The 27453-nt window shown below is 31.0% G+C and overlaps 3 protein-coding genes and 1 long non-coding RNA gene across 14 annotated transcripts in view; 2 read left to right on the top strand and 2 right to left on the bottom strand.

The window, feature by feature from the left end:
- Positions 1-19841, top strand: part of LOC130655139 (receptor-type tyrosine-protein phosphatase U-like) — a 38843-nt gene extending 19002 nt beyond the window's left edge. The window contains exons 10-25 of the mRNA XM_057457848.1: positions 72-175; positions 4236-4425; positions 4624-4726; positions 4824-5082; positions 5612-5672; positions 5770-5863; positions 5935-6101; positions 6575-6705; positions 7272-7326; positions 7413-7530; positions 15103-15227; positions 15305-16387; positions 16913-17223; positions 17730-17872; positions 18001-18136; positions 18210-19841. Coding sequence (XP_057313831.1) covers positions 72-175; positions 4236-4425; positions 4624-4726; positions 4824-5082; positions 5612-5672; positions 5770-5863; positions 5935-6101; positions 6575-6705; positions 7272-7326; positions 7413-7530; positions 15103-15227; positions 15305-16387; positions 16913-17223; positions 17730-17872; positions 18001-18136; positions 18210-18284 — 3155 coding nt within the window. The 3' untranslated portion in view covers positions 18285-19841. The remainder of the gene's footprint in view (positions 1-71; positions 176-4235; positions 4426-4623; positions 4727-4823; positions 5083-5611; positions 5673-5769; positions 5864-5934; positions 6102-6574; positions 6706-7271; positions 7327-7412; positions 7531-15102; positions 15228-15304; positions 16388-16912; positions 17224-17729; positions 17873-18000; positions 18137-18209) is intronic.
- LOC130655143 (uncharacterized) lies at positions 7096-24440 on the bottom strand. Its single transcript, XR_008984575.1, has 3 exons — positions 24093-24440; positions 23832-23915; positions 7096-7427 (listed from the first exon to the last, which is right to left on the bottom strand). It is a non-coding gene; the product is annotated as an uncharacterized LOC130655143 (long non-coding RNA).
- LOC130655142 (uncharacterized) lies at positions 12417-13761 on the bottom strand. Its single transcript, XM_057457850.1, has one exon. It carries the CDS (start codon positions 13715-13717, stop codon positions 13016-13018), a length of 702 nt encoding a protein of 233 aa, XP_057313833.1. The 5' UTR covers positions 13718-13761; the 3' UTR covers positions 12417-13015.
- LOC130655137 (uncharacterized) overlaps positions 21486-27453 on the top strand; it is a 32214-nt gene continuing 26246 nt past the window's right edge. For 4 of the 11 annotated variants that reach the window (XM_057457842.1, XM_057457838.1, XM_057457837.1 and 1 more), the window contains exons 1-7: positions 21492-21667; positions 21736-21914; positions 24033-24072; positions 25473-25651; positions 26221-26358; positions 26520-26682; positions 27145-27425. In XM_057457842.1, the coding sequence (XP_057313825.1) occupies positions 25499-25651; positions 26221-26358; positions 26520-26682; positions 27145-27425 (735 nt within the window). In that variant the 5' untranslated portion in view covers positions 21492-21667; positions 21736-21914; positions 24033-24072; positions 25473-25498. The other 7 variants (XM_057457846.1, XM_057457844.1, XM_057457845.1 and 4 more) reach the window with 5 other exon arrangements.

The raw sequence follows: 27453 nt of genomic DNA, 5'->3' as shown, positions 1-27453 counted from the left end.
TGTAGTTCTTCTCTAATAAGTTGTGATAACACAGTGTTGTGTGGTTATTATTACAAAATTTGTTATTTTAGTTATGTCTAAACCACATTCACTGAACATATCACAAGATGATAGACAACTATTAATATCCTGGCAATCTCCCGAATACTCACCACTTGCTATAACAAAATACTTGGTACGTTTAATCTTAAAATTGTCAAAAATTGTCCTTAATAACCCTGACAGTTTTTTATGAGTTAATTTTATCAGTATATACCAAAGAAACTCTTGCTTTTCCACGGTCCATCAAGTTAGAGTACAAGCTGTTTAATATGTTTTTTGATTTCCAGCATGAAGTGTAATGTACAAAGAACTAACTGTCTGTCTATATTACTGAAAAGGCATACTGGTTGACAAGCCTTAATCTTTTTAAACAATCTTCCCTTGTATCACGAGGCTCTTGACAATCGGCTCATGACAATGGACAAACCTCTGCATATATAAGGGAGAGTTTGGGCAGCTTTTTATTTAAAATTTCTGCTTCTCTCCTGAATACTTTCCCACTTTCTAAACTTGCATCAAACAAAACCTTTTCAAAAATTCCATGCAAGAACAATGTCAACAAAGTTTGTTTATTCGTGGCACTATTTGCAATATGTCTGCCATTATGCTATTCATCAAAGTTATATGCAGTACCTTTGGGATACAAGGTTGGATTAATATCTCACCTTTAACATATATTTAGAAGGTGTCACCAGTATTTTCATTTACTAGTTACTATAAAATAATAATATAAAAATTAACATTCCACTATCTTTCAAATGGAGTGGACAAACTGAACACAACATATAGAAGATAAATTCAAACCCAACAAGTTTACACTGTATCTAGAAATAAATTTTTTAAAACAGCAACACAAAATTCTTGTGAAAGTCAACACGACTTAAAAAATTTAGAAACAACGAATATGCAATTTATATTTGCATTGAAATTTTTGAGGATTCCAGAACATGAAACAATTTACTTAAAGACCCCCTGAGTTCAACCATTTGTCTTAAACAGGCTACTCTCTGTGTCTGTCTACTCTCTTTGTATGTCTACTCTCTTTTGATGAAATTACTTGTGTTTAAAGTTTTAAGAAGAGATTTACTATCAGTAAAGCAGGTTATTTTAGGTACTTTTGAAAGGAGAAATATTTCCTGCATGGTTGATGCTAACAAATACAGCATATCAGCTCAATCTCCCAATGCCATTGTTTATGAAGTTAATGGACTTTTAGTCACTCTGGATAGTTTCTAATACTACCACATCACAGAAAAAAACGTTTTAACTACCACTTAGGAATATAATGGATGCTGCCTGAAAAGAGCCACATTTCAAACTTGCATGAGTTGCATCTGCAAAACACAATTTACAACTTTCTATGTTAGAAACAGCAGGAACTTTCAGCGACACCGCTTTTAACTTCTAAAATCTTTATTCACCAGCCTATTTCAGAATTTACCAGACCACAAATCTCAAATTACATATCAGGGCGAGCTTGACTAGTTATTGACTTTTAATTTGACTTTCCTAACAGAATTAATAACCATTTCTGTGCTGACTGATATTCAGACATAAATGTTTAATACAAAAACTTGCTTCAGAACAGATTTTAATTTTTTTTAACTTCTTATTCACCTGGTCATAAATCATCAACAAGATATACTAAACAATGCTGGAGTATGTGCACTCATTAGCAACCAAATCCAATAAGGTGCTTATAACTGTAGTGTACAATGCAATCAGAGAATCATTGAAATGATACGAACATCTTTTTAGTTTCTATAGCACTTTTTCTGAAACAGTGTTTGTGCATCCAGAGTCAAGGATGCCCTTGGAGAACACTTCACCCATAAAGCATTATTCCATTCTTGGTTTATCAGGTGTAATGTATACTTCATCTGCACTATTATTGTATATGTCATCCTATTTACTCATACCATCTTTTTTGTAAGAACATTTATTTGCAAAATGCTGACAGATTCACAAATTTGACATTTCATATTATTGCCATCTTTATTGATTGCGTTCACCATCATTTCTTTCTGCATTACTTGTTCTTATATAACTTCGTGATGTTTTTTTTATTACTCCTACCAAATGTAGAACCAGTACAACCACCCTCTACTACGATGTTGATATGAAAATACTAATATCTCACCTTTAACATAAGAAGACTTCACCAGTATTGTCATTTACTAGTTCTATAAAATAATAATATAAACAATAACATGGATATTGTACCTTTGACTGGGAAAGACAAGTTCGGCTCACACAGTTAAAAATTTAAGTGATGTTGACATTGAGAAGTTTTGTGTTTCTCTCACTTTCTCATAGCGTCCCAAGGTACACTGTGTTAAAATGCTTTTTATATTCCTCAATTAAACTTTATTATTAGAAAAAACTTGTACTTTTAGCGGGGATGTAAACTTGCCATACGAAAAGTTCAAAAAAATAATTAGTGTGTCACATTGTAAAACTGGTACCATTTCTGAAGACTGGGCTAGATCAAATTTTAAAATTTTCAAATTGTTTTGAACACACCCAGAAACCCCTATTGGGTGTTTCAAGTAGAAAATTCAGGTTTAGTTATAGCTTTACACAAGTATAAAATATAGATTTAATAAAAAAATTTAACTAGATATAAACTACAAAACTCTATCTACATTTGTGTGCAAAGCTCCAGAAAATGTATCTAATCAACTAACCTAAAATTCTAAGTCCTAATTATGTATGCGAGAATTGGTCCAAAGTGTGTGTTTGATATAAAAAGAGTGTACAATCTTCGAAAATTGACCTTTTTCCAAAAACACTTTGAGCACAACTGTAGATATTGGCATGCAAAATGTATGAAAACAGGGTGTAATCCACTGTTCTCGGTAGCCATTAAACGGCTATTCCCAATGTATTAGAGGAGCTAATTATATTCACTACAAAATATGGGAATATAGCCCATTTAATGCAAGTTGTGAAGGAATAATATGTAAGACAACTTTGATGAAATTCTTATTTGGGATTTAGCGACCCTTACTTTACATTTCTGGATTAGACCCTGGAAAAGTTTTTTTTTTACATATTCTTATGTTGGAGTAATAACACATTCATTTACATTTAAATGTACAATAATATTGACTACAAAAGGTGTACTTTTAAACTGTTTGGCATAGAAAAACGATTGTTTAAACCAGCTGTTTTATAAACTATGGTTTTGAGAGTACAAAAATGATATAATCTATTTAATAATATAGAGATTGTGTTTGTGTCTGTCTCACTGTAACAGCCAAAGTGAATGTGTTTTCATTTTCCTTTGATGTGGCTGAAAAAGTTATGTCTCAAATGTTAAATCTTCTGACGTTAGAGCAAGACGTTAATAAAATGAATGTAACATAAATACCTAATGTAAATTATAAAGCCTTTACAATGCACTTAAAAATTTGAGGCCAAATAACTTGGAAACAAGGTGGTGAAGTCTCATTTTTAACCACAGGTAACTACAGACCACCTGGAACTAAATTGGGTAAGTTTCCAAACATGAGTCCTGAATCTGTTTTGTAATAGACGGGTTGATGACATCATCAAAAAACTTAATCCCCAATATCTCTGTAATTATTCATCAAAAGTACACGATCCTATAACATTTTCTTAATCAGTGTTACAAGATCTTTACGATTAGGGGAATGGGTATATAAATTTATAAAAAAAAAATTGGTTCTTTGGGGGCTTTACTGACGTCAGCAAAATTTTAAATCCTTATATCTTCTTATGGTTTTATCAAAACCCCATGATCCTATATTTTTCATCATCAGCATTTCAAGCTGTACACATTAAAGTCAATGGGTTAAAAAATTTCTTCAAAAGATTATTTGTATATGCACTGCTGACATAACCTATATTTTACCACTGTTGTCCTGCCTAAGTGGATTTTTTCACGGGCCTTATTGACTAGTATTCTTAGCTGACATCATTAAAAACAATAGTGAAATGTGATTGGAGCAGAAAAAGTGAATCCGAAAAGAATTCAAAACTTACACAGGACTTTTGACATATAGATCATTTAACTAATTTTATATTTTTTTTTATGATTTACATGAAGTTCCAACTATAGATTAAACTGTCACTAGGAACTCCATGGTGTATTTTAGGCTTTTAGCAGCATAATAAATTCGTATTTTCGCATAGAAACTCTTACATTTGCCTTCATATTTGTGTTTAAGGTTTCTATATCTGTAACAAAGCCATATAACAAAACGTTTCAATATTACGAAATGAATGAAGTAGACCCATCCATCAAAAGCACAGACATTCTGTTACTATTTGGTGGAGCCATGGTGAAGACAACAGTCAAAGCTCATATTGGCGAATATTTTCAGAAGGTGGAGACTACGTTTAATTTTTTCTGTCAAGGTTAGTTAGTTAGTTTTAATTATGATAGATGAAAAGTTGCCAACAATGAATGGTTGTTACATTTTTATGTTTTTACAGAAAACAAAAGAAGGAATATCAGCCATGCAATGCATGATTCAAAAATTAAGCCATGTAATCATTAACTAAGATCCCACCCTTATCACGTGGTTGTATAAACAATATTGTTTTCATGTTTAGATCCTCCTGCACCAGTGATTACTATTGACAATTGGTTTGATGGATTTTCTGATTGCAAAAATATTTCTATATTTCCTGTAGGTGATATTAATGGTCCGATTAGGTAACTATGTCTGTTTTCTCACCTTTTTTTGGTAAAAATAGTCAGATATATTTTTTAAGTTTGGAGAGCAAATAAAACCTGATAATGTATTTTTCAGTATTTATCAAGTTATAATATCAACAAAGAAGCTAGCAGAAGATAGCTTTAAAACATTAGCACTATATGATCAGAAAGAATCTTTAAGGAAGAAAATGCCTTATTTCCTCGCTGCAACTTTTCCCGCCTCGCACATCACTGCCAATTCGCATAGGATTGTGATAATCAAGGAGGGAGAGGAAGAAATCAATAGCATAAATGCTAGCTTGTTAACAATTGGCACGTACCATTTATACACCAGAGCTGTTATTTTGGCAAAGGTTTGAAACTTTTATTTCAACCTATAGTTCAATAAAATATTTTTTGTTTTCTTTTTATGATTTCTTAATGATTATGTCAACTTTTTAGCTATCTTTGTGCGACAGGGACGTTCTGATAGATGACTTTAAAATTTTGCGCTGCTAAAAGCGAATATTTTGATTTTTTTTTTATATTACAACAGGACGTAAATTGCATTTGTTCTTATAACTTTAAGAAAAATAACTTGGAAACAAGGTGGTGGCATCAGTTATTTATCCCTGTTTTTGGTTACTAGGGACCCCTAAGCTAGACCAAGCCATCTGTTTCTATTTTAAGCTCCACACAAAAGCAACAACAAAACAAATTTCAGAGCTTTTTAACAAACTAGTGGTTATTATTGTGATATGTTATATACATTAACACAATTAATGCAAGGAAGTAATTTTTTTAAGCAAACCACCTGATTAAAATAATAGAAACTCTACAGTAGTTTGTGTATAATACAAATACTGCTCAATTCTTAATTAACAATTAAATTGCGTTATTCAGGATATCTCACCTCATTTTGGTACTTCTACATATTTTGGAAAGTCTCAACATGTAGTGATAGGTATTTATATTATAAATAATTCTAAAAAAGACACATTTAATGGAGAATATTGGAAAAGCGGAGTAGTGAACCTTAATACAAAATTTTTATTTTTTAGAGCGAAAAAGTTTAAAAAATCCAAGTTTTAAACCAAATGGTTCCTATGAAAAAAAAATTATTGTGGATTTAGTTGAAGGTCCGCAAGAGACTATGTAAGTCAATTCTAAGTTGTAATGTTTAAAAATTATTTACTTATACAATAATAATTGTTTATTTACAATAGATCATATCAAGTTGTTGTTATGAAGATCAATAAAACAACAGTTGTAAGAAGGTCCACCTCTTCTTACACAGTGTTTAAATCATACTTAGATGCTGGATATAACGAACCATACATTACTGCTGAATTTAATATGTCTATGTTTAACAAGCTTAAAACATTTGAAATTGGTAAGTTTAATTTCTTTTGTAATGATATGGCAAATAGATAATGTAATGATATGGTTAATTTTATGCCACTATTTATGCTCAATATTTCGAAAAGGAAACATTCTAAGTAGGTGCATTGGTAATTTCTAATTTTCCTCTCAAATATTTTTCCCTTTCTGCTTGTTCAAGAGCATGTAGAAATATTTTAACTCAATTTTAGTCCAAAAAGAAAGCATATAAATTTATGTATAAGTGAAACAAATCTTAAAAGATAGGGTCCCTGTCCATACTGTGACACGTCTACTGCAGAAACTTAGAAAGTACAAATTTATCTTGTTTTTTGTTTTCACTTGCAAGTAAAAGTGTTTTTTATGGAATTTCTCTTTAAAATTATTTTCTAATATAATTTTTTTTACACTAATTTTTTAACCGAAATTTTAGTTGTGGAATTAGCCATATACATTGAGTGATGTAATTTGTGTTCAAACATATAGGTGATGATCTCTATTATACTTCTCAAAGTAATACTCGCAAAAGACGCTCAATCGATGAGCCTCATTACAAAAATATACCACTAGTTGCAAATGAAACGTATGCTTTTTATCAAAGAGTAATTCTCCCAGGGGTGAGTGCATTTGATCAAATAGCACTTTCTTGTAAAACTTGTCACTCATGTCTTTATAATAATACGCTGTATGTTACAAAGATGATTTTACTGTAAAATAACTGTTTTACAGGATACATGCTAATAACAATTTAAGGATATTGAAATGCATGGCTTGTATATCATGTATAAAATTTTGTAAATAATAGTGATGATAATGATATAAGAACTATTGTTACATAACAACGTCAACAAAGCAGGACATTAATCCTTTGTCAGATTATTAAAGCCATAGCATTGCACTAAAAACTGGAGGGCAAATAACTTAAAATGGTTAAAATAACTGATATGTCGTTCTACATGAATTTTTAGGGGACATCTGAGACCAAAATTAATCAAATTTTCCAAAGCAGTGCTAACCCACTTAATTTGGAACTGACAATCATCAAAAAATAATAAAACCATTTCTTTCGACGTTATCAAAATCCATTTTTATGTTTTCCTTTGAATGCAGTTAATATTTCAATAAGCTAACTAGTTGTCACCATCTTATATAGAATAAATATATCACTAAAAATTTATTACAGGGTAATTACTATACAAGTCCTTGGTCACAAGCGTTCATTGCATCAGATCGCCCAGGTATGCACTACTAATTACGAACTGTCTTTAACAAACCTAATTACACTTAAAGATGGTAATATGATAAAATCTTGTTCATTCAACAGCTCCAACCAATGCTCCTAAAGTAGAGAATCAATCAAGTAATACATCGTTAATTGTTGGTATCATTTGTGGTCTTATTGTGATTGCTCTTGTGGTGGTATTGTTTATTATAATCAGAAGGTAAACAATTAAGTTGTCTTTTTAATTCTATTATAAACGACTTACATAGAGTGATGTTTTAATGAGGCTAACCAGTACAGCAGTAGATACAAAAGATAAACAAATCTCTGATATCCTTGAAGTGTGATTTTATAAGAGAAATGTTTTTTTTTTAAATATTTATTTTTAAAGCAAAAAAATTTTTGTTGATACAATGAGAGATGAAAAAACCTGCACATAGAAAAATGATAGGTCTATAAATTCAACATAAAGTTGGAAAAATACTATCCAATTAGTCTGTAAAAATGTTAAACAATAATTAATTTTTAGTTAAGCTCTTTCTCACTGATCTGATTTGCCTTTACAGCACTTGCAGTTGTGGCTGACAAGAAGTTCATTCAATCTAACTTTTCTTAACTTATAGATGTGCAATTTTTTTAAATTACCTCAATTTTCAATCTTTGTCATGCTTTTTACTGGGTCAGGAGTGGTGACAGTTTGCCATACTATTTTTGAAACTAAACTCTCATTTTTTCCTCTAGTGAATTATTTGATGATTCAGTTGAGGATGAATGTTTTACGTAAATCTAAATTTATTTACTTATACTAATTTATTTTTAAATATCTCTTGATAAATATAAATAAAATTTGTTACTTGTCAAAAAAGGAGACAAGCACTTTCACCTTTAGACAAAACTTTAAATGTTCTTTAAAATTGTAAGTAGAAAGGCCTTGTTTGGACTTGATTTCCTTTTTTTAAAATACATTTTTACTTGCCCTTGCTTTTGCTTACCCTTATAAAACTATATAAAACTGCACTGCAGTTTCATATATCAACTGTATAAAAGCTGTTGTATAAAGCCTAAACATTGCCACTGTAAAAGTCAAACCTCCAAGAGATATTGATACTAGCGTTGATTCACTTGATAATTGTTTCGAATAAAAACAATGCCTTGTTGGGGGCATTTTACCAGGATTAACATTGGTGGCAAAAGTAACCTTGCTTTCTTGTGGTTCAGCTAGTTTAGCATGACTTTATAATGTAGTAGTGGCAGCCTTTAGAGGTCGTAAGAAGATTAAAAGAATTCAGAAACCATGGGTTGACCAAGATAAGAATGTCAAATTATTTTTCTCAGAATCACTATTATAAAGTAACTAACTGTTTTCCGTGGAAAAATCCACTGATTCCTCATTTAATTCATGTAACAGATATACCTCCATCAAAAAACAAACAATACAGTGTGAATCTTAAATCTGCATTATTATATAAATGACCAAAAAAATTGAAGATGTCAAAAATATGCTGTATAATGTGACATTTCAAATCTAAATCTACTAAGATTACTTGCCCTGACCCTCTGACAATGCAAAAACTATTAGGAAAGAAGTTTACCAAAGCATTTCAAACTACATCTCACCCATAGAATTTAAATCATTCATACAAAAAAAGCTGATGAATGTCAAACACAAATCTTTGTCAATGTATATATTAAAGTTAGTTTATTACAAACCCTACCAAAGTTGACACAAAATGTGGAAAATAAACACTAAATTGTGCCTCTGCAAGAAATTTTTATTTAGGTGTAAAAATGGATTGCAAGGTTAAAATTTAAAATCTCACATAGTTTTCTGTCACGAATGTTCACATAAAATATATATAAGAATTAAGAGCTTGTATAGTGTGACACTAAACTACGTAAACTACGTAAATTTTCCCCATAATGTCAAAAACCTCTGTCAAGTTAGAATTAAAAAAAAGCACAAGTTACCATGTATATGTACAGTACTCCCTCAAAAAAGTTTATATAAACTTTTCTTAAATTACACGAAATGTCATAAACAAAAACATTTGAGTCAGAACATCTAGAACAACAAAAATTAGTACACTTAAGCTACCAGAATTACTACATGTTAAATAAAAATCGTTTTGTCATGTTGCATGCAACCGATGTAAGTTTAGTTACACAAAATGTGAAAAATGTTATTTGCATAAAAAAGTAGCTAATAGGTGGTCAGTTAAATATAAACTAGGTAGCTAGGTATAAAGAACATGGCTACATATTTATAAATGCCTAGCTAGCTAGTGGTTGTTGATGTGATTGTTGGCTTTATGATGCTAGCTAACAAACATGTGTCGCATCAATATTATCATCAAAACTAAAAAAAAGCATAAACAAACTTTACAGAAGCCTTTCTATACTTTATTTTTACACCTGTATTATATATATTTATGCTCCTTTTTAAATGTTTTAGTAAAAATTTATTTTGAAGGAAAGAGTAGACAATGCCTAAAAGAACAGCCATCTTTTTTGCAAACACAATTTTCGTTACTTTGTGTTTTAACAAACTTTTTACGTTTGTTTTGATCGTCAGTGGAAACTTGGAATTTTCAGCAAATAAAATTGCTTTATTTTGATCACGTGGTTTGATTCATCCAATTAAATTTTTTATTTTGATCACATGATTTTTAAACACAAACAAACAAACACAATCACAAACTTGCGGCATTTCTTGACAAAGAAGACATATTTTTTTCGGCGACATCAAAGAAAAATAAGCACATCCACTCTGCTTGTCACAGAGACACGGAACTGGCATATTATTATATACATTTCTAAATTGCTGAACAATTTAGAAATGGAGCACTCATTGGGTACATAGGAAGTGCAGCTGTATTGAAGGAAGGTTAAGAGCTGACTTTCAGTTTGTATGCAAGTGTTGCGAAGGTAAGATTATGAACAATAAAGTATTTCCAGCTTTAATGATGTACAACGGTTGCTCATTAGAGATAGTTGTACTTCTGTTATTTAGATATTATGTTGAGTAGTCAACGGGGTGTTGGAAGAAGTGTTCTTGCAGGATAGGTTTTGCTTGTAAAACGTTCAGAGAGTTAATTCCTTTATTGACTAGCAAAGTCTTGTCAATAGACGGCTTGCGTTGTGACGTCATTTGTTTACATTTCTCGGACCTTGTGGAAGCTGGCAGGATAAAAAACAGCGAGCGCCTGCGCACGTATAGAGCTTTTCTAATTCATAGGCCACCAAATTCACATCTTCCAAGGTTTACAAAAAGATACGTTCGCCGAAATTAACCGGCCTGTTGGTCGTTGCTGCTGAAATAACTAGGACGCCATGTGGTCAGATTCAAGTTTTTTTCTTTCGCTTGATAAAGATGAGAAAACTTCTTATATAAAAAAGCTCACCCTAGCCAATGATGAGGTATTACCAGATCCTTATACCTTAAAAAGAGACTGGCAAAACGATCCAAAGTTTTCACCAGATATAACATTATCCATATGTACTTAGTGAAAAGTCCTAGTAGTGGTATCACTCACGAGTCAATGAAGGCTTTTAAATCATTGGATTCATACAACTTTTTTTTATGTGGTCATGTACAAGACGTCTATTATCATAACATTGATGCAAAAAGCGAATTTTGTTACATTAAAACAGAGGTTTGTTTGCCTTTGCTATATTGTTAGCTTTTTATTTTTTATGACTGCTCCCCTTAATGCTTTACTTGCATTTTAAAGGTTTTACCAAGTCAAAGACAAGGCAAAAAACAAAAACTATATGAAGTATGGGTTGCATTACATAAGAAGGGTGGCTGGGTCCTTACTGCAAACTGCACATGCATGGCTGGGTAAGCAGGTTATTAAACATTGTGTATATACCTTATTAGGCAACCTAGCTCTAATACACTACATTTTGTTTAGACTTGGTTCAGCATGCAGCCATGTTGGGGCTCTATTATTTAAGCTGCAAGCCGGTGCATTATTAGGAATAAACAAAATTGCATGTACAAGTAAACTTTGCGCTTGGAAACGCTCTAGACGATTCGCAGAACCAGCTCTTATGACTGAGATAGACTTCAGCAGACCAAAGCAGAAGCAAACAGTACCCAAAGAAAAAAAAGTTGTGTCGGATAGAATGAAGAAGCCTTTTTCTTTCAGGGATCCCACACATTTAAATAATGAGTTTCATAAGCAAAAATTAAAAGAACTTTATACAGTAAATCCAGATGCTGCAATTCTTACTAGCCTATACGACAATGATCCAGAAGATTTTACAGTTACCAATAGTGAAACTGACACTGCTGACGAAACCGAATTATATAGCATTCCTGAACCTTTAACAAGCCTTTTTAAGCCACAATTAATTAATAATAATCCTGAAGAAATTCAATCAGAGTGAAGAGAGCTTTATTACGAAAACAAAAATGGCTACTGTGACAGTCAGTACAAAAATTTAACGAAATTTACAAGAGAACAGCGCTTGTCAACAGCATGGCAAATTCATAGAGCAGGTAGAATCACAGCATCTGTCTCAAAAAGAGCATATAGTTTAAACCTAAATAATGAAAATTCTAAAAAAAAATTTACAGAATAAATCATGCAATATTCTACAAATATAACTGTAAGAGTACAACAATACGGTATTGACATGGAAGCAACTGCTAGAAAAAAATTTGTTGAGGTGTTCACAAAAAATCATGAAAACGTTATTGTAAAAGAAACTGGTTTACATGTGTCAGAAGAATACCCATTTATGGGAGCATCACCTGATGCTCTTGTTTTGTGTAAATGTCACAGCTTAGGTGTTTTAGAAATAAAATGTCCTTAGAAATACAGCTCAGGTTTGGATGATGTTGAGTGTGATAAAACATTCCCTATTGATTCGGATGGCAACATGAAAACAAATCATCAGTATTATTTCCAAATCCAACAGCAAATGATTGTTACAAACACAAAATTTGGTTACTTTTTTGTGTGGAGTGATAAAAATTATAAACTATCCAATGTTCCTCAAGACACAAAAATTTTGTAAAAAATTAATATCAAAAATTGAGCACGTTTTTTTCACAATGATTTTGTCAGAAATTGTGACACGAAGCATGGATCAAGAAAGTAACAAGACAGAAAAGCTGTATTGTATTTGCAAAAGACCAAGCTTCCTACCAATGATTGCATGCGATGGCAAAAATTGTGCAATAGAATGGTATCATTATTGCTGTGTAAATTTACTCCGTGCACCTTCTGGAAAATGGTTTTGCGAAACATGCAAAAACAAAAAAACATTACAATAAAGAACCTATTGTGCAACAACACTTTTGTTAATGTTTACTAACACACATATAACTGACATAACAGAATCTATTAAGTCAATTTGCGATATTGGAATAATTGACTGCAGGATACGAAACTTTCGAAGTCTTCCAATAACACGTTCTACATGTATACGAACATTGGAAATTTTCCGGGATATCGCCACATCACTTGCACTCATTTGTGCTTTCCCACATGCAAATTTAGGTATTTTCAAGTAAGCACCCCTAGTAGCAAGATCTTGTGCTATCGTAAAACCACAATCAGCCAGTATACAATCGACATGCTGCAACTTATCAAGAAATCCACTTTGTGTTGTTATTTCCTTATCAGAAATTCGACCACCATAACCACGTGACAAAAAGCTAACAGCCCCAGCTGGTGTTATTCTGATAAGATATTTCATTGTGCAAGTATTTTTGTAGTTGGACCATGTTTGTGCACGTGCATTATATTATATGGTCGTTCAGCAAAAATTTCAGTGCAGTCAATTATGCATGTACAATTCTGAAAATTTTTTTTAAAGCTGTTTGGCAAATGACGTCGCAAGGCTTCTCTATCAGGCCATATTATTAAATGGCATGTCTCTCTAGATGTGATAGGGACCCATCTACGATATATTCGAGAAGCTACTGTCTCGCTCAAGCCAAAACGATAAGCTAAATCTTTGTTTAATAGACCCAGTTTTAGCTTCATAAGCACCAGCAACAAATGATCATTATGAGAAAGTTTCTCGCTAAAATATCTCACTTTTCTAACAAAAAATGACAGAAACCATTCAAATAAAGCAGGCGTGGTAATCCCAGTATAAAAATTCAACATATTTTCAGCAACCACAGTATCATAAGAAAATTTGGTGCTTGAAGCATTTTCTAAAGGTTGAACCACATCATTCTTAAGTTCTAATAATTCCACCCTAGCTGCAGATAACTCTTTTTTAATGCCTTCTTTTTCCTTTTGGAGACTAAAAATTTCTTGCTGCAATTTTTCCAATGTAACTTCAGTCTGTGAAGATTTTGTACACAGCTCTGCATCATTTTCAACATTGTCTACACCTGTATCAAAGTCAGCATCAGTGTCAGTGTGACTAGATGTAGAAGACATCCTTCTTTTTTGTACTCACTCAAATCTGTGTAGCTTTTGCTGCTGAAACACTTCTTTTTTGTATCCGAACTTTGATGGCACGTTATCTGGATGGTGTGGGTCTTTAGATTTTTCTCCTGGAATATAAAAAAAATTTGCTAAGACTTTTTTGTGGCTCATTTAGTTATTATAGATACTAAATAGCTAGCTAGGTTAGCTAACATTAAAGAGTTTAATTTTATATATCTAGCAGCTACATCTAAATAACTAGCTGGCTATATGGATAACATTACTTTTGTTGTTAAAAATTATGTTTTATATAAAAAGGTATTTTTATTTACCAGATATAAAATGCTCACTGCAAATTCTTGAGTTATCTATTTGTTTTCTGTCCATTTTTCTCTCTTTATTGCTTGTACCCAAAGTTGACGTAGTTTCTTGCTTTCTTCGTTGTGACTGAACGGTATGCGATAAAATTTTAATTTTCCACCTTTTTTTCTTTTATTGGAGCAGCCTACTGCACAACAAGAACCAGGCATTTCTTCAAATATAAGTACAAATAACAACCAGAACCTCTTGTTTTCACTGGTGCTACTATCCTGCCACCTAGTGCGCATGCGTTCGGTTCCGTAAACACGCAATCCATCTATTGAGCTTAAAGTTAGGTTGTATGAGGCCTGTGTAAAAAAGTGTCATGTTGTACGGTACATGGGCAGTGAAGCATGAAGATTGATCTGTAGTGTCAGTCTGAGAGACAGAAACAGTTCAGATGAGCTAAACACCAGGCTAGGTATCTGTATCATTAAAGGTGTTATCTAGATAAGAAGATTGAATTCATTGCAACACTTGAAAAGAATGGAGGGAATAATTGGTAAGAAAGTGTAGACTTAATAGGGGGCAAAGCCCCACCTAGAAAGAAAGGAGATAATAAGTACAGACATGATGCAGAGGAATGTAAGTTTAAATCTAACACAGTCTAGATCAGATTGGAAGAATGTTATTATTATACCCCATCCAACGTTAGGCTGAGAATGATGATGATGATGATGACTCTGATCTGGTAAAAAATATGTTATAAACAAATAATTCTAATTCTTGTATGCCTTATATCAAAGTAGAGCCGGGGATAGAAAAAAAACACTTAGATTTTTAATAGTATTTGAAAAAATGAATAATTTGCTTCTGCTATTTTTAGGTAGCAACTTTTAGCCTATCAACTTTATAGTTCTTATGTGAATCCTGACCACCTAAAACTTTTTTTCTGATTTATTTTTAAACATGTAGGACGGTGGAATGTTGATTGTTTATTTTATTGCAAATTGAAGAACTTCTCTAAAATTAAAACTAAATTGGTTTTGTTGTGTTTTATTTCGATTTACAACTTGTACACATTACAATTGTTTCAGATGGCGAAGGAAGTCTGATCAACAAACACCACAAGTATTGGATCATTTGCCTATGACTTGCTTTGATGAAGTGGCAGAAAATGCATACTCAACTATCAAAAACAATGAATCTGGTCCTAAGAAAGGTATTCATTGGTGGTTTTATAGTAGTTGTTTTACATGCTTCCTAGATGTAAGTGAAGAAAAATTGAATATGTTTTAGGCATAGTTGTGGAGTCAGAGTCTTATTACAATCTGCCGGCAAAGCCTAAGTTTTCACCAATACCAGTCGCTGATTTTTCATCATTTTATTTACAAAATAAAGATGATAAAAATTCAGATATTGTGAAGCAATTTAAAAGCGTTCCTCTTGGTCAAATACATGCATGTGAAGAAGCATTGCGTAACAAAGCCAAAAACAGATATCAAAATATTATTGCATATGATCATACAAGAGTGGAGCTTCCACCAATGAAAAATGAGAAATCAAATTACATTAATGCAAATTTCATTCAAGGTTACTCTGGAAAAGTTACGTATATTGCTGCTCAAGCACCTAAAAATGAAACGATATTTGACTTTTGGAGAATGATTCTTGATCAAAAACCTTCGGCAGTTATCATGTTGACCAATTTAAAGGAGGGTGATAAACCCAAGTGTGCGCAATATTGGCCAGAAAAAAAGAGTGAAAATTATCATGGAATCATAGTTGAAGTTACAGATAAGCAAGAATTTGCTGACTATGTTATTCGTAAAATGGCAGTGACGCATTCTGAAGTGCAACACAACTTCTTCCACATGCACTTTACATCGTGGCCTGATCATGGCTGCCCAGAATTCCCTACCATGTTGTTAAATTTTTGTCACCGTTTTAGAAATATTGTTTCATACGATGATCCATCACAAGTTGTTGTTCATTGTAGTGCTGGTGTTGGTCGAACTGGAACGTTTATTGTTATTGATGCGATGATCAAGTTAATTAAAGAGCAGCAAGTAGTAGACATCTACAACTATTTTGAAAACATTCGTCAAGATCGTTATCAAATGATTCAGACTGCTGATCAATATTTGTTTACCTATCATGCTATTTACGAAGTCATCAGTTGTGGGTATACAGGAGCTTCTGTAGCATCTTTTCCATTGTACTTGAAAGATTTGCTTACCAAAAAGACTTCTGCTGGAAAATTTTTAATGGAGGAAGAATTTCTCAGATTAAACAGCGTTACTCCTGTTTTTCCAGAAAGCTATTATGCCACTGCTGTGAAAAACAATAACGCTGATAAAAACAGAACAAATATTTTACCTCGTATGTTATTATGTTTTTGTTAACTTTACATTACTTCCTAACGTTGCATTATATGTTAATAAAGTTCTGTTTTGACATTTCATTCTTTGCTTTTGCTGCTAAAAGTTAATGTAAAAGCATTCGCAATAATGAAAAAAATATAATAATGTTTTTGTAATCTGTTAGTTTGGTTTCTATCTAATGTTACTTCCAAACAAGCAGATGCACTTTTAGGAGTGAATGCCATTTCTACAAACATTTTTTTAACAAACAGCAGGCAAAAAAGTTTATTTATAACAGACATATCTCCTTCGTTTTACAAAAAAAATATGGACCTTAAATCTGGACCACTCCTTTTCCAATTTTGCCTTATTCTTTTTATTTGCGTTATAAAAATCATAATAAAATTTTCTTCTCAATGTTATTATACATATTTCATCAACAAAATGAATTAAATCAGCGTTAGTTTACCTGTAATGAAAACGTCCTCGCACTAAATACTCAATATGAAAATGCAATTTAATGCCAGTTTTCTATTTTTTTTAGGTGAAAGTGCCTTGCTTCATACTTCAAGGTATATCAATGCTGTTTATATCAATGGATATAAAGCAAAAAATGCCTTGATAGCTACACAAGCTCCATTTGATGACACAGTGCAAGATTTATGGCAGATGGTGTTAGAGTGTAACGTTACCACAATAGTCATGCTTCATGAACTTAATGAGAATGGCTCTATTTACCCGAAGTACTGGCCAGCAGATAAGGAATTAAAGTTCAATAACTTAACAGTAGAACTGGTCACAGAGGTTGAAATAGGTGATATTTCTCAAAGACGTTTTGTTGTACAGGGGAAAAAGGTTAGATCAGTAATTTTTCTTAATTTCTTTTATACTCTTTTTTTTTAAGATGTTGAATATAAATAATCAATTGCATGTAACCTTTTTATTACCATTCAACAAAATATAATTTTGTTTTGTTGCAATAGGGGAAAGGCAATTTGTTTAGTTGTTCTACAGGCCTGACTCACCATATTTTTCCAAAAAATTATGGAGTGATAATCCATGACCTATTTTTATCAACCAAAGTTAATATTAAATATCTTTATTTGTGGTTGTTCTACATCCCATAATTTCCTTTTGTTTAATTATTTGTGTTTCACAAATACTTATAAAGTTTAATTAAACACTGCTTAACACTTCTTCCGAGATCATATTCCCTGCCTGTAGAATAACAAATTAATTTATCTTTGCCTATGTAGAACTTCTTGTAATGGTCTAGTGCTGGCCTGTGATGCTTGTAACACTAAAGAGCCTGATACTAATCCCTTTACTGCAATACTTTTATGAGTTTAATTTTTCTTTAGTTAAAAGCAACAGTTAATTTTTTGCATCTGAGAAATTGGAAAAATCATGATATTCCAAACACTAATGTAATTATTACTTTGATTGGAGAGGTTCTGAAATCACAACAGGCTTTTGGAAATGGAAAAATATTGGTAATATGCAGGTAAAAGTAGAAGCATACTGTATTGATGCAGTTTTTCAATATTTTCTTGTTGCAGTTTTTGGAGTTTTAAAATTGATGAAAGTATATCAAATTTTCCTTGTTTATCATAAGTTTATAATCTTGTTTAGTGATGGTGCAAGTCGCAGTGGGACGTTGATAGCTTGCATGAACGCATTAGATCAACTGAAAGTTGAACAAGATATTGATGTGTTCCAAACTGTACGAAGAATGAGATTGGTCAGACCAGAATTTGTTGAAAATCTTGTAAGTATAATACTTCGTAATGCGTATTAGACTACAAACTAATTTTCTAATAGTTTAGTTCTTATCTATCTAGAGGCAGTATCAGTTTATTTACACAGTGCTAAATCAGTATTTGGACTCATTTGCTACATATTCCAACTTCAACTGATATGTGATGATTATTCAAATTGTTCTTAATTTTGAATTTATTCGTTTTTAGTGTATTATTTTAATTTCTTATTTGTCTAAGTGAATATCAAAATTGGATAAGAGAAAAACTGGAGGTTTTTTTTTAGGGAAAAATACTGTTTTAAATAATATTTTAATGGTAACCCATTGTTTACTTATCAAGCTTAACAATGCCTGATTGCAGGAGTTTAACTAGTATTTGCATTCTTGTTTGTTGATCACAATAAGTTGGTTGAATTTTTTTTAGCAGTATGTTTTGTAGCATTGATGTTACCATAAGGCAGTAAAGCAAACTTCGATTCCATCACGTTAGAACAAGATAAAATCATTTTACTTCTATTTTATTTTAGTAATTATTTTTAATATGAACGTTGATGCTTCAGTATTCATTTTTGTGATGTCTATTTCCTATTCTGTAGCCAATGTTACTATATTTTTTACAGATAATAAATTTTTATGCAACTATTTTTATAAAATTTTATAATTTGTTCATATTTTAATTAATATATTGTAATTTCATTGGAAAAGATCTAATTTTTTTAAAAACCACAAGGATTGTCTTTATATTTGTGTGAATGCAGTTGATTTTTATTGTTTTATCTATATCTATCTGTATATCTGTTATTTTATATCCTTTTAATGATTTTTTTCTAGCATCTATAAATCCAGCATAATATTTTGTGCGAATGGCTACTTTTTTGTTATTTTTCCTACAATTTGACAAACTGCAAGGGGTTTACGTGTAGATCAAGTAAACACCATTAAAAATGGACTAAAGACACTTTCTATTTTACAATCTGCATAATGGCCCAGGAAAATTTAAAACAGAAAAATGAGTCGCGTTGACATAATCTAAATAAATACCGTTAAAGGTTTTGGATGTAACCCAAAAAATAAGTTTTAAATCCTCTATAAACATTGACAAGTTAAGAGTGTGTGGCTAATATCTTTAAAGTTTAGTCCTCCTGTCTATATTATGTCAGTAATTGGAGACTACTGGATTTCAAGAAACAACTTTGTGATTTTTTTATATTGTTTTTAGTAACAATTTATTCACTATACAGGCCTATCAATCAGGGGAGAGCAATTGCTCTTGCTCATGCAAAGGCTCTCCCAATTCTGAGAAATAAGAAACTAACTGAGCCATTAATTGCTCCCTCAATTCCTAAAACGTTTTTCTGGCTGAGCAATATCAATTCATCTCACATGGAAATCAATGTTATCTTTCTTATTATTTACAGTAAAAAAGAACCAAAATAGATAAATAAAAATAAAATAAAATAGATTAAAAAGACTTTGTGAAAATATGTGTTTATAAACTTATTCTATTTATTCAGCCCAATGTAAATTATTGTAACCTTGGGGGAGCGATTTATTGCTCGGGTGTTATTTTCTTATTGATAAGCCTGACTATCATTAAGCAGTTTACTACTTTCTATAATATTTACTGTTTATAGTTCAATATTTTGCTGTTTGTCAAAATTTGTAATTACTTTGATAAATTTTACTTTATTAAAATAATAAATACATAAATAAATTCGAGTTTCCTGATACAATTTTGGGGATCCAAAGTTTTAACCATATTAGCACCAGGGAAGGGGGAGAAATGGCACTTAAAGTGGCTGTCACCTCTTTGACTGAGCATAACATTCTTTTATCATGCAAGTGAGCACTAAAATTTTGTGAGTTTTCCTAATTTTGTAAGGGCTTGTTTTGAAATTTCAAAAAGTACTGACATGCATGTATGAGTGTTGTAAGATGTTGTATTGGTTATACAATTATTTGTTACATATATGTTGGTAACCAGCTGGTTACTAAGGTTTTGCTAAGGAGATATATGAATCCTATGGATAAAATACAAACCAGATTTGAAAGAAATATCGATCAAGCAAAATACTGTGATTTGTGATCCCAGTGACGTCATTATATTGTTTTCCTTACCCCAGACATCTTTAAATGCTACTAATGACATAAACATCAATATTCCTGGAAAAATTAATCTTTTTACTTTTAATTGTTAAATTTTGAAACATTAAAATTGATTTTTTATATGAAATCAACTTTTTGATATTCAGTCATTAAATCGCATCAGTAATCCCTTATTATTCAAATTTATTGTAAAATTAGGAATATGGCCTATGTTAGGAATGTGCGACGTTGTTTTTGATCCGTGTGATATCATAAAATTAATTTTTTTCATTAAATCTGTTTGTATTAATACTTCGTACAAGTATGCCAAATTTTATTATTTCTAGACTTGTTGCCTGCAGGCACTTTATGCTTGTGCTACACTAGACCAAAAAAGCTCGGTATTGATTGGGTTAACAAATCTACATTTTTTGCTATAGTGATCAAATAAGTTTGATTAATAGTAAAAAAGATTTTCGAATTTTAGTGTTTTTCCTTTTAAGCAGAAAATTTAAGAGGTGTGGATAAACACAAGTATATAAGGTCAGTAATCATGTGACTCAATTTGAATATATGCCCTGTACTATGGTGAATATGCATTGTACCTAAATTCAGTTGTTCTTTTAATCTGGAAAAGAACTTTTGTGACATTTCAATTCAATTTTGTTGATTGGTTTAAAGTACTTTCATTTTAACCATTAAAGGATTTTGATATCAAAAAGAATATTTTTAATTATACTTAATATTAAATGCTTTTTTAGTAGAAAAGTCTGGTGTAAACAAAGCATTACATGGACAAAAGTAAAGTATATATTTTATTATATTTTGTGTCTAAAGATCCTTGAACCGTAACAGTAGAAAGAAGAAGTTATCAAAAGACTGTACTTTCTCTTTGTTTTTTTTTTCTTTAAGATGTATTTGCCAATGTTTGTCATGTTCTCCTTTATTTTATCTTTTTTCAGGTAAATTACATATGGCAAATAAATTGGTTATAATAATAGCTAAGTATAAAGCCTATCTGCCATAAAAAAGTTGATTTCAATAAAAAAGATTCCTTGACAACTTTTCAAGCTCTTTCATGTGAAATCAACTTGTTTATTAACTACAGATAAACTATATGAAACTTAATGAGTCATGCCATTTAAATAAACTTCTATTTTTTAACCACAAATTATCTCATCAGTAGATTGGCAATTGCTTTGCATTTTTTAAATGACTTAACCTTAAATTATGATGTATTTTCCATGCATCATATTCCTAATTGCTTTTTAATGCATCAAAGTTTTACTTGTGTGTTGAAGTTTAATGAAGACACAACAATAAGAGTACCATAGGTTGATCAATGTATAGTTTTTTGTTTATGTAAAAAAACAAGGTTTTCTTACAGGCTATGTAAATAATTTTTGGTTGGGAATAAGATTTATTGTTTTGAAGACTCATTGCAAATTGATGAAGGTAGATATGCTTGTAGATTTAATATTTTGTCAAAGAGATACTTTCTTTAAAAACTTGTTTTCTTTTAGCTGTGAAGTTGTATACAATGTATGTTGTCACGGAGATTAATATGTATTATCAGACTGAAGGCATCATGCTGGTTTTTAACTTCCTTCTATGAGTATTTACAAGAACTAATGTTGTTGTTTGTGTTTGGCTGTTGTTGATACTGGGATAAGCATGGCATGTTATCAAAGAAAATCATGAGGTAATTATGTTTCCACAAGTGAACTTTTGACTTGGTTAAGAATAATAGTCTACAATGTTCTTTCTATTATACTTTTTAAAATGTATTGTATAGGAATTTAAATAACTTTTATGTTTGACAGTTATCCTCAGACATAAAATCTAGGTTGTTGTTGAAATTTTTTAATATTTTGTTTTACTGGAGTAGTGTTAATGTCTTAATTTTTTTACATTGAAAAGAATCGTAATAAAAAAAAAAACGAAAGTGATACTTGTCAGGTTTGTTTACATTATTATGTGTATTTAAGATAAGTATTCAGTTTAAGAACTGTCATGCCACTCAGTTAAGCAAGCTTTAATGTTTTTAAAAAGAATGTATAAAATATAAAGTTTTTTTTATCTGGCGATATTACTTGGTATACATTTTTATAAGATAAAATAATAACACACCATTATTAAAGTAAAATACCAAGCATAGATGGTAAAAAATCAAAAGATTAAAATATGAGAGAAGCTTTTCGTAAAAACTATTTACATCATCAGTCTCTATGTACAACTAATCTATTTTACCGTCTATGCTTGGTATTTTATTTTTATAAGAAATTGATGATTTTTTTCTTATAGCATAAATGTTTATGTGATGTGGTATAATCAATGAAACTTATGATTTTTAAAAGGAATTTTATATTTGAGATAAGAATTCGAAGCTTAAAACTCAGTTGCTTCTAACACATAATAAATTTGTTTTCTTGTTAAGTGCAAGCAACTACAATCTACAGTATTTCCATGCAGAATAAGTAAAGTGTATTGTTATTGAAATTCTTTCACTCGGAGAAAGCTTTTTAGAATGACTCGATATTTTATACTTCTTTTTTTTAAAATTTGAACTTCACTTCTCCAGCTGACCTATTTTTAAAACGAAATTAATTCAGGGATATAAGTGGCTGTTAAAAACTTTTGATTTTGGATAGTTATAAGATATTGTTGTCCTTTATAATGATCAAAAAGTTTTTAATAGCTTGATTTTAATTAATTGGATATTTTCAGTCTAGCCAATTATTAACACCCTGCACAACTTTTATCTTAGAAAGCCATTTAAAGTTTGTAGAACTGTGTTTTGAAACCATAACAATATAACATTTAAAATATATTTGTAAAGGTCAACTGATTAGCATTTTTCTTGTTGAACGCAAGGACAAGAAAAATGTTAATCAGTTGGCCTTGATGCGAAAGCTGATTAACCATTTCCTTTCTAAAAACAATATACTTTTTTATAACTTGTATAATACACTAACAACTTGTAATATGCACAAATAACTTGTAACATACACAAAGCTTACTCTACTTCAAACCATGTAGTTTGTTTTACATTGTGGTATTTTATGTTAGTTTCGTTGATACCACTTGATCAGAAAACAGCTCATTAATTTTTTTGAAGCATCCCCTGTATATTGAATGGTTTCTCTAGAATGTGTCTTCATCTTCAAATACACTGTATAAGTTATAAAAGTAGCCCTTATCAAATTATCCAACTACCTATGCATAAACTTTAATTAATCACGGTTGTAAAAACAGCATGGAAATCTCCTGTTGGCAGCTACTTTTTGGCTTTAAAATATAAAGAAATTTTGTTTTATGGCAAGGCTCGAAATTAAAAAAAGGCATTTTTAATTAATTTGGAAAAAAATGTACAAAAAACCTATACTTTAATACAGAGTTTGCAGTTTCACCTTACTTTTTTTACCGCAATGTAATATTTTGTCCCATACAATAACAAAAACTTGCCACTGAACACTGGTTTCACTTTTACGGATTTGAAAGGAACTTTAAAAGTTTAATCAAACATTCAACTAACACTCTTTTGGTAAAAACATGGAAAATAGCTTTCAACTTGCAGAACTGAATCACATCCATTGGGTAACGTATAAAAAAAGCTTACCAGTATTGATTTTGTATTCCTTTCTTTTCATAGCCCTCAGGTGTTCTTGATTCTTAATAGTTGTAGAATGGATCTTAAGATGTGCTGAAACAATATAAAATTAAGTTTAAACAGACATTGATGATTTGCATCTTTTTTTCTTCTAAACCTCCTTGTATAAATTTGCTGTTTTTTAGGTCAATAATGATTTTTGTTTTTAAGATTCTACTTTGTTGGAATTATGTTTTACTTCTATCAAACGGTAAGCAGAATTTTACTCACTGTTGTGGGACATTTTGAAAATTTTGTTCCACAAACTTCAACAAGAAGCAATTTCTGCTATCCAACGCACATGAATTTTCTTGTTTATAATCTGTCCGCATATGCCGATGACATGATCACGGGATGTGTAATCTATTAAAAGGCCTAGATACACTTGTATAATAACATTAGAATATTTTCTACAGTATAGTTATAATCACATTATAAACTTATTTTAAGAAATTATATTGGTATTAAGATATATTTAATAATATAATTATGATTATATTATAACTTTTTAAATAAAAACTGGGGTGATGACATCAGTATTTTTTTACCGCATGGGTAACTAGGTACAACCTGCGACCAGACCACATGATCTTATGCATTATTTTGATTAGCATTTCAGGTGCTATATAACAGAGGCAGCTGGTTTTTAGAAAACATTGTTGTATTTTAATGGATTTTTGTTGGCACTAGTAAAATAACTGTTCATTAAAACCTCATGACCCTGTACATTTGTATAAACAGATTTTCATACTATACACAATGGATGCAATAGGTAAATAAATTTTGGATAACGTTTTGGTGCACATGACAGGGCTTTTGCTGATGTTAGCAAAAATTTTAAAACCCTTAAATTTTTTTTAAGCATTCGGGAAAAGCATGTGATCATATATATTGGTCAGCGTTTTAAATTACACAATAGAGGCAACAAACTCCTAATTTTTTTGTTATTTGGACAGGTCATTGCTGATGTCATCAAAATTCAAATTTTCATTGTTATCCTACCCCAGTGGATATTTGATTATAGATTTTACACAAGTGCATTCCGGCCTTTAGGAAAAACAGGCGACAGGTGTGTCTGAGCTATTTATTATCCGCTTCTGTTCTTGTTACACGAAATTTTCAAACTTTCTCTAACATGCAAAGTAAATCGTAAAGAATTTTTTAAGAATAATGGCATATTAATTTAATATGAGATTATGAATTGACCAAAATATTAAAGTCAAAATAGTATTTTTCTTCAACTTTCAGAATAAATATCGAAAAATGCTTTTCATTATTAACTTCTCATGTGCACTTCAACATTTTAAAGAAAACAAGAATGTAGAACATTAAGGTCAACAGGAAAATCTAGTACTTACACATTAGTTTTGTTCTTGATTATTTACAACTGTAGTCCAGTAAGCAGTCAAATTGCCCAAAGTTATCAGTAGATAAATAGACAATGGAAGTCAGACAATTTAAGATTGCATTCTTTTTTTTGTGGCAATCTGCTGCAAAAATTTTAGTAAGAATCAAACAACTTTACTTACCCATCTACATATTAAATTCATTTTGTTGTTTTTATTGATTATTGTGCAAAATATTATACCATTTTGTGTTCTTTTTATACAGCATGTTTGGATCGTATTCCCCTGGGAATGTCTAATGGTTATATTAATTCCAACCAGATTACTGCGCATTCATCATTCAACGATGTTTATTTACCTTTCCATGGAAGATTATTTTCTTCAGTGGCATGGTGTGGGGAGAGTGGGACATATTTAGAAGAGTATAAATTACAATGGTTTCAGGTCTGTCTTTAACTGTTCACAAGTTAAGTTTATAATTTTGATGTCAACAAATTTGCAGAGTGGAGCTTTTAACCTACCAGGAGTAATTTAAAAGACAATATTCTCTTATCTTTATTCACATTCTTTGGGTCAGTAAATGGCATGTGATACTTTCAAACCAATTATAGGTTTATTTTTAAGGATAAGCATTATGATTTGAGGGAAAACATGTTGTTCACGCTGTCAGCTCTTCACAAATAGCGGTCGAATCTTCATTGTCTAATTTAAAAACCTGATATATTGTGTGGTTTTAGGTGCATATTTCCTAATATAGCTTAACTTTAATACAAATATTGTAGTTCTTGTTTAAGAGAGTTTGACTGTGAAACACTCGTGTTTTCCTTCAACTGAAAGTTGTACCACTTGACATTCCAAAACGGAAGAATATAAATATTTCTTTTTAAATCTACATGCATTCAGTGAGTTTTTTTTAAGCATCTGAAAACTAATTTGTCTCCTATTGGGTGACAATAGTACTGTACTAAGCTAGTTAAATGTTTTAGAAATAAAGAATAAGGTTTTTATTTTAGGTTCGTTTTACCCAAAACACAAGAATCAATGGGATGGCTATCCAAGGTGATCCAAATTATTACCAAAATTTTATCAGAAGATTTAAGCTTCAGTTTTCGACCAATGGAACTAATTGGCATAAATTTGACTATGGCAAGGTTAGCTATTTATTTTTCAAAATTATAATGAAAGATCATTGTTTAATTTAATACTTGAAAGACAACAGATAAGTTACAGTTATGGACTTAAAAGAATTATATCGTCAGTCTTACTTTTGTGGTATGTTAACTTTTGTTTGTATGTCAGAATCATATTTTAGGAATTTACAGCAAACGTTGATAACATTAATGTTGTATACAACTGGTTTACTACACCAATGATTGCTACATATGTTCGTTTGTATGCAACACTTATAGAGAGACATAATGATTCTATAGCTCAACCGTGTTTAAGAGTGGAATTTTTTGGGTGTTCAAAGAGCAGTAAGTTGGTCATCATTTTGTTATTTCTCTTTATGTGTAAAGGTTTAGCTTACTTTCTCATCTTCATGCATACCAGACTGGCAAAGTCCTGTATGTCTTTTATAAAACGTGCAGATATAACGATAGATTGAGGTCTTATTTGATCCAATAAATTCGTACACAGGTTGCAGTTATAGATATTATTTTATTGACAACATTAATGATCCATTTACATCGAAAAAAATCACAAATTTGTTAAACCCCAGCCTTTTGTGTAGAGCTTGAAATGCTGACCAAAATTATGCTTTTGCTGAACCGTTAAGGAGATATACCCCTATATCTTAAGAGAGTTGGATAATGTCATCAGCCTATTCATACACTAAACCTCATTGACCTTAAGGAATTTGCCTCTGGAACATTAAGTCTTTTAATTGCTTCAGCTGTCCTATTTCACATTTCCCTAATTTCTACCATTCCTCTTAGACACTTTTTTGCCACTGGGTATGTCAACTAGCATCATAAAGAATTCACAACTAACACAAAGTACTGGAGCTAACGCAACAGCAGCAAGATTATTTTATCCTGGAATAGGGTTGTATAAACAGTCAACCTTTCCAATGTATTTGCAAGTTGATTTTGTGACAATTAAAGCTGTGACTGGTATATCCATGGAAGGTGTATATCAAGCTTTTAAAAAGCATTTTGTTAAAACGTACAAATTGAGCTACTCAAATGATAGCATAAACTTTATCAGATCTAATCAGGTTAGTGTCAATTATCTAATCCTATTGG

This window comes from Hydractinia symbiolongicarpus, chromosome 8, assembly GCF_029227915.1.
Source record: "Hydractinia symbiolongicarpus strain clone_291-10 chromosome 8, HSymV2.1, whole genome shotgun sequence".
NCBI lineage: Eukaryota > Metazoa > Cnidaria > Hydrozoa > Anthoathecata > Hydractiniidae > Hydractinia > Hydractinia symbiolongicarpus.
Note: the sequence above shows the minus strand (reverse complement) of the source record. Positions and strands in the feature narration are given on the sequence as shown.

Bases quoted from the DNA above. Each gene is read 5' to 3' on its own strand.
- LOC130655142 (XM_057457850.1), bottom strand. From the start codon at position 13,717: ATGTCTTCTACATCTAGTCACACTGACACTGATGCTGACTTTGATACA.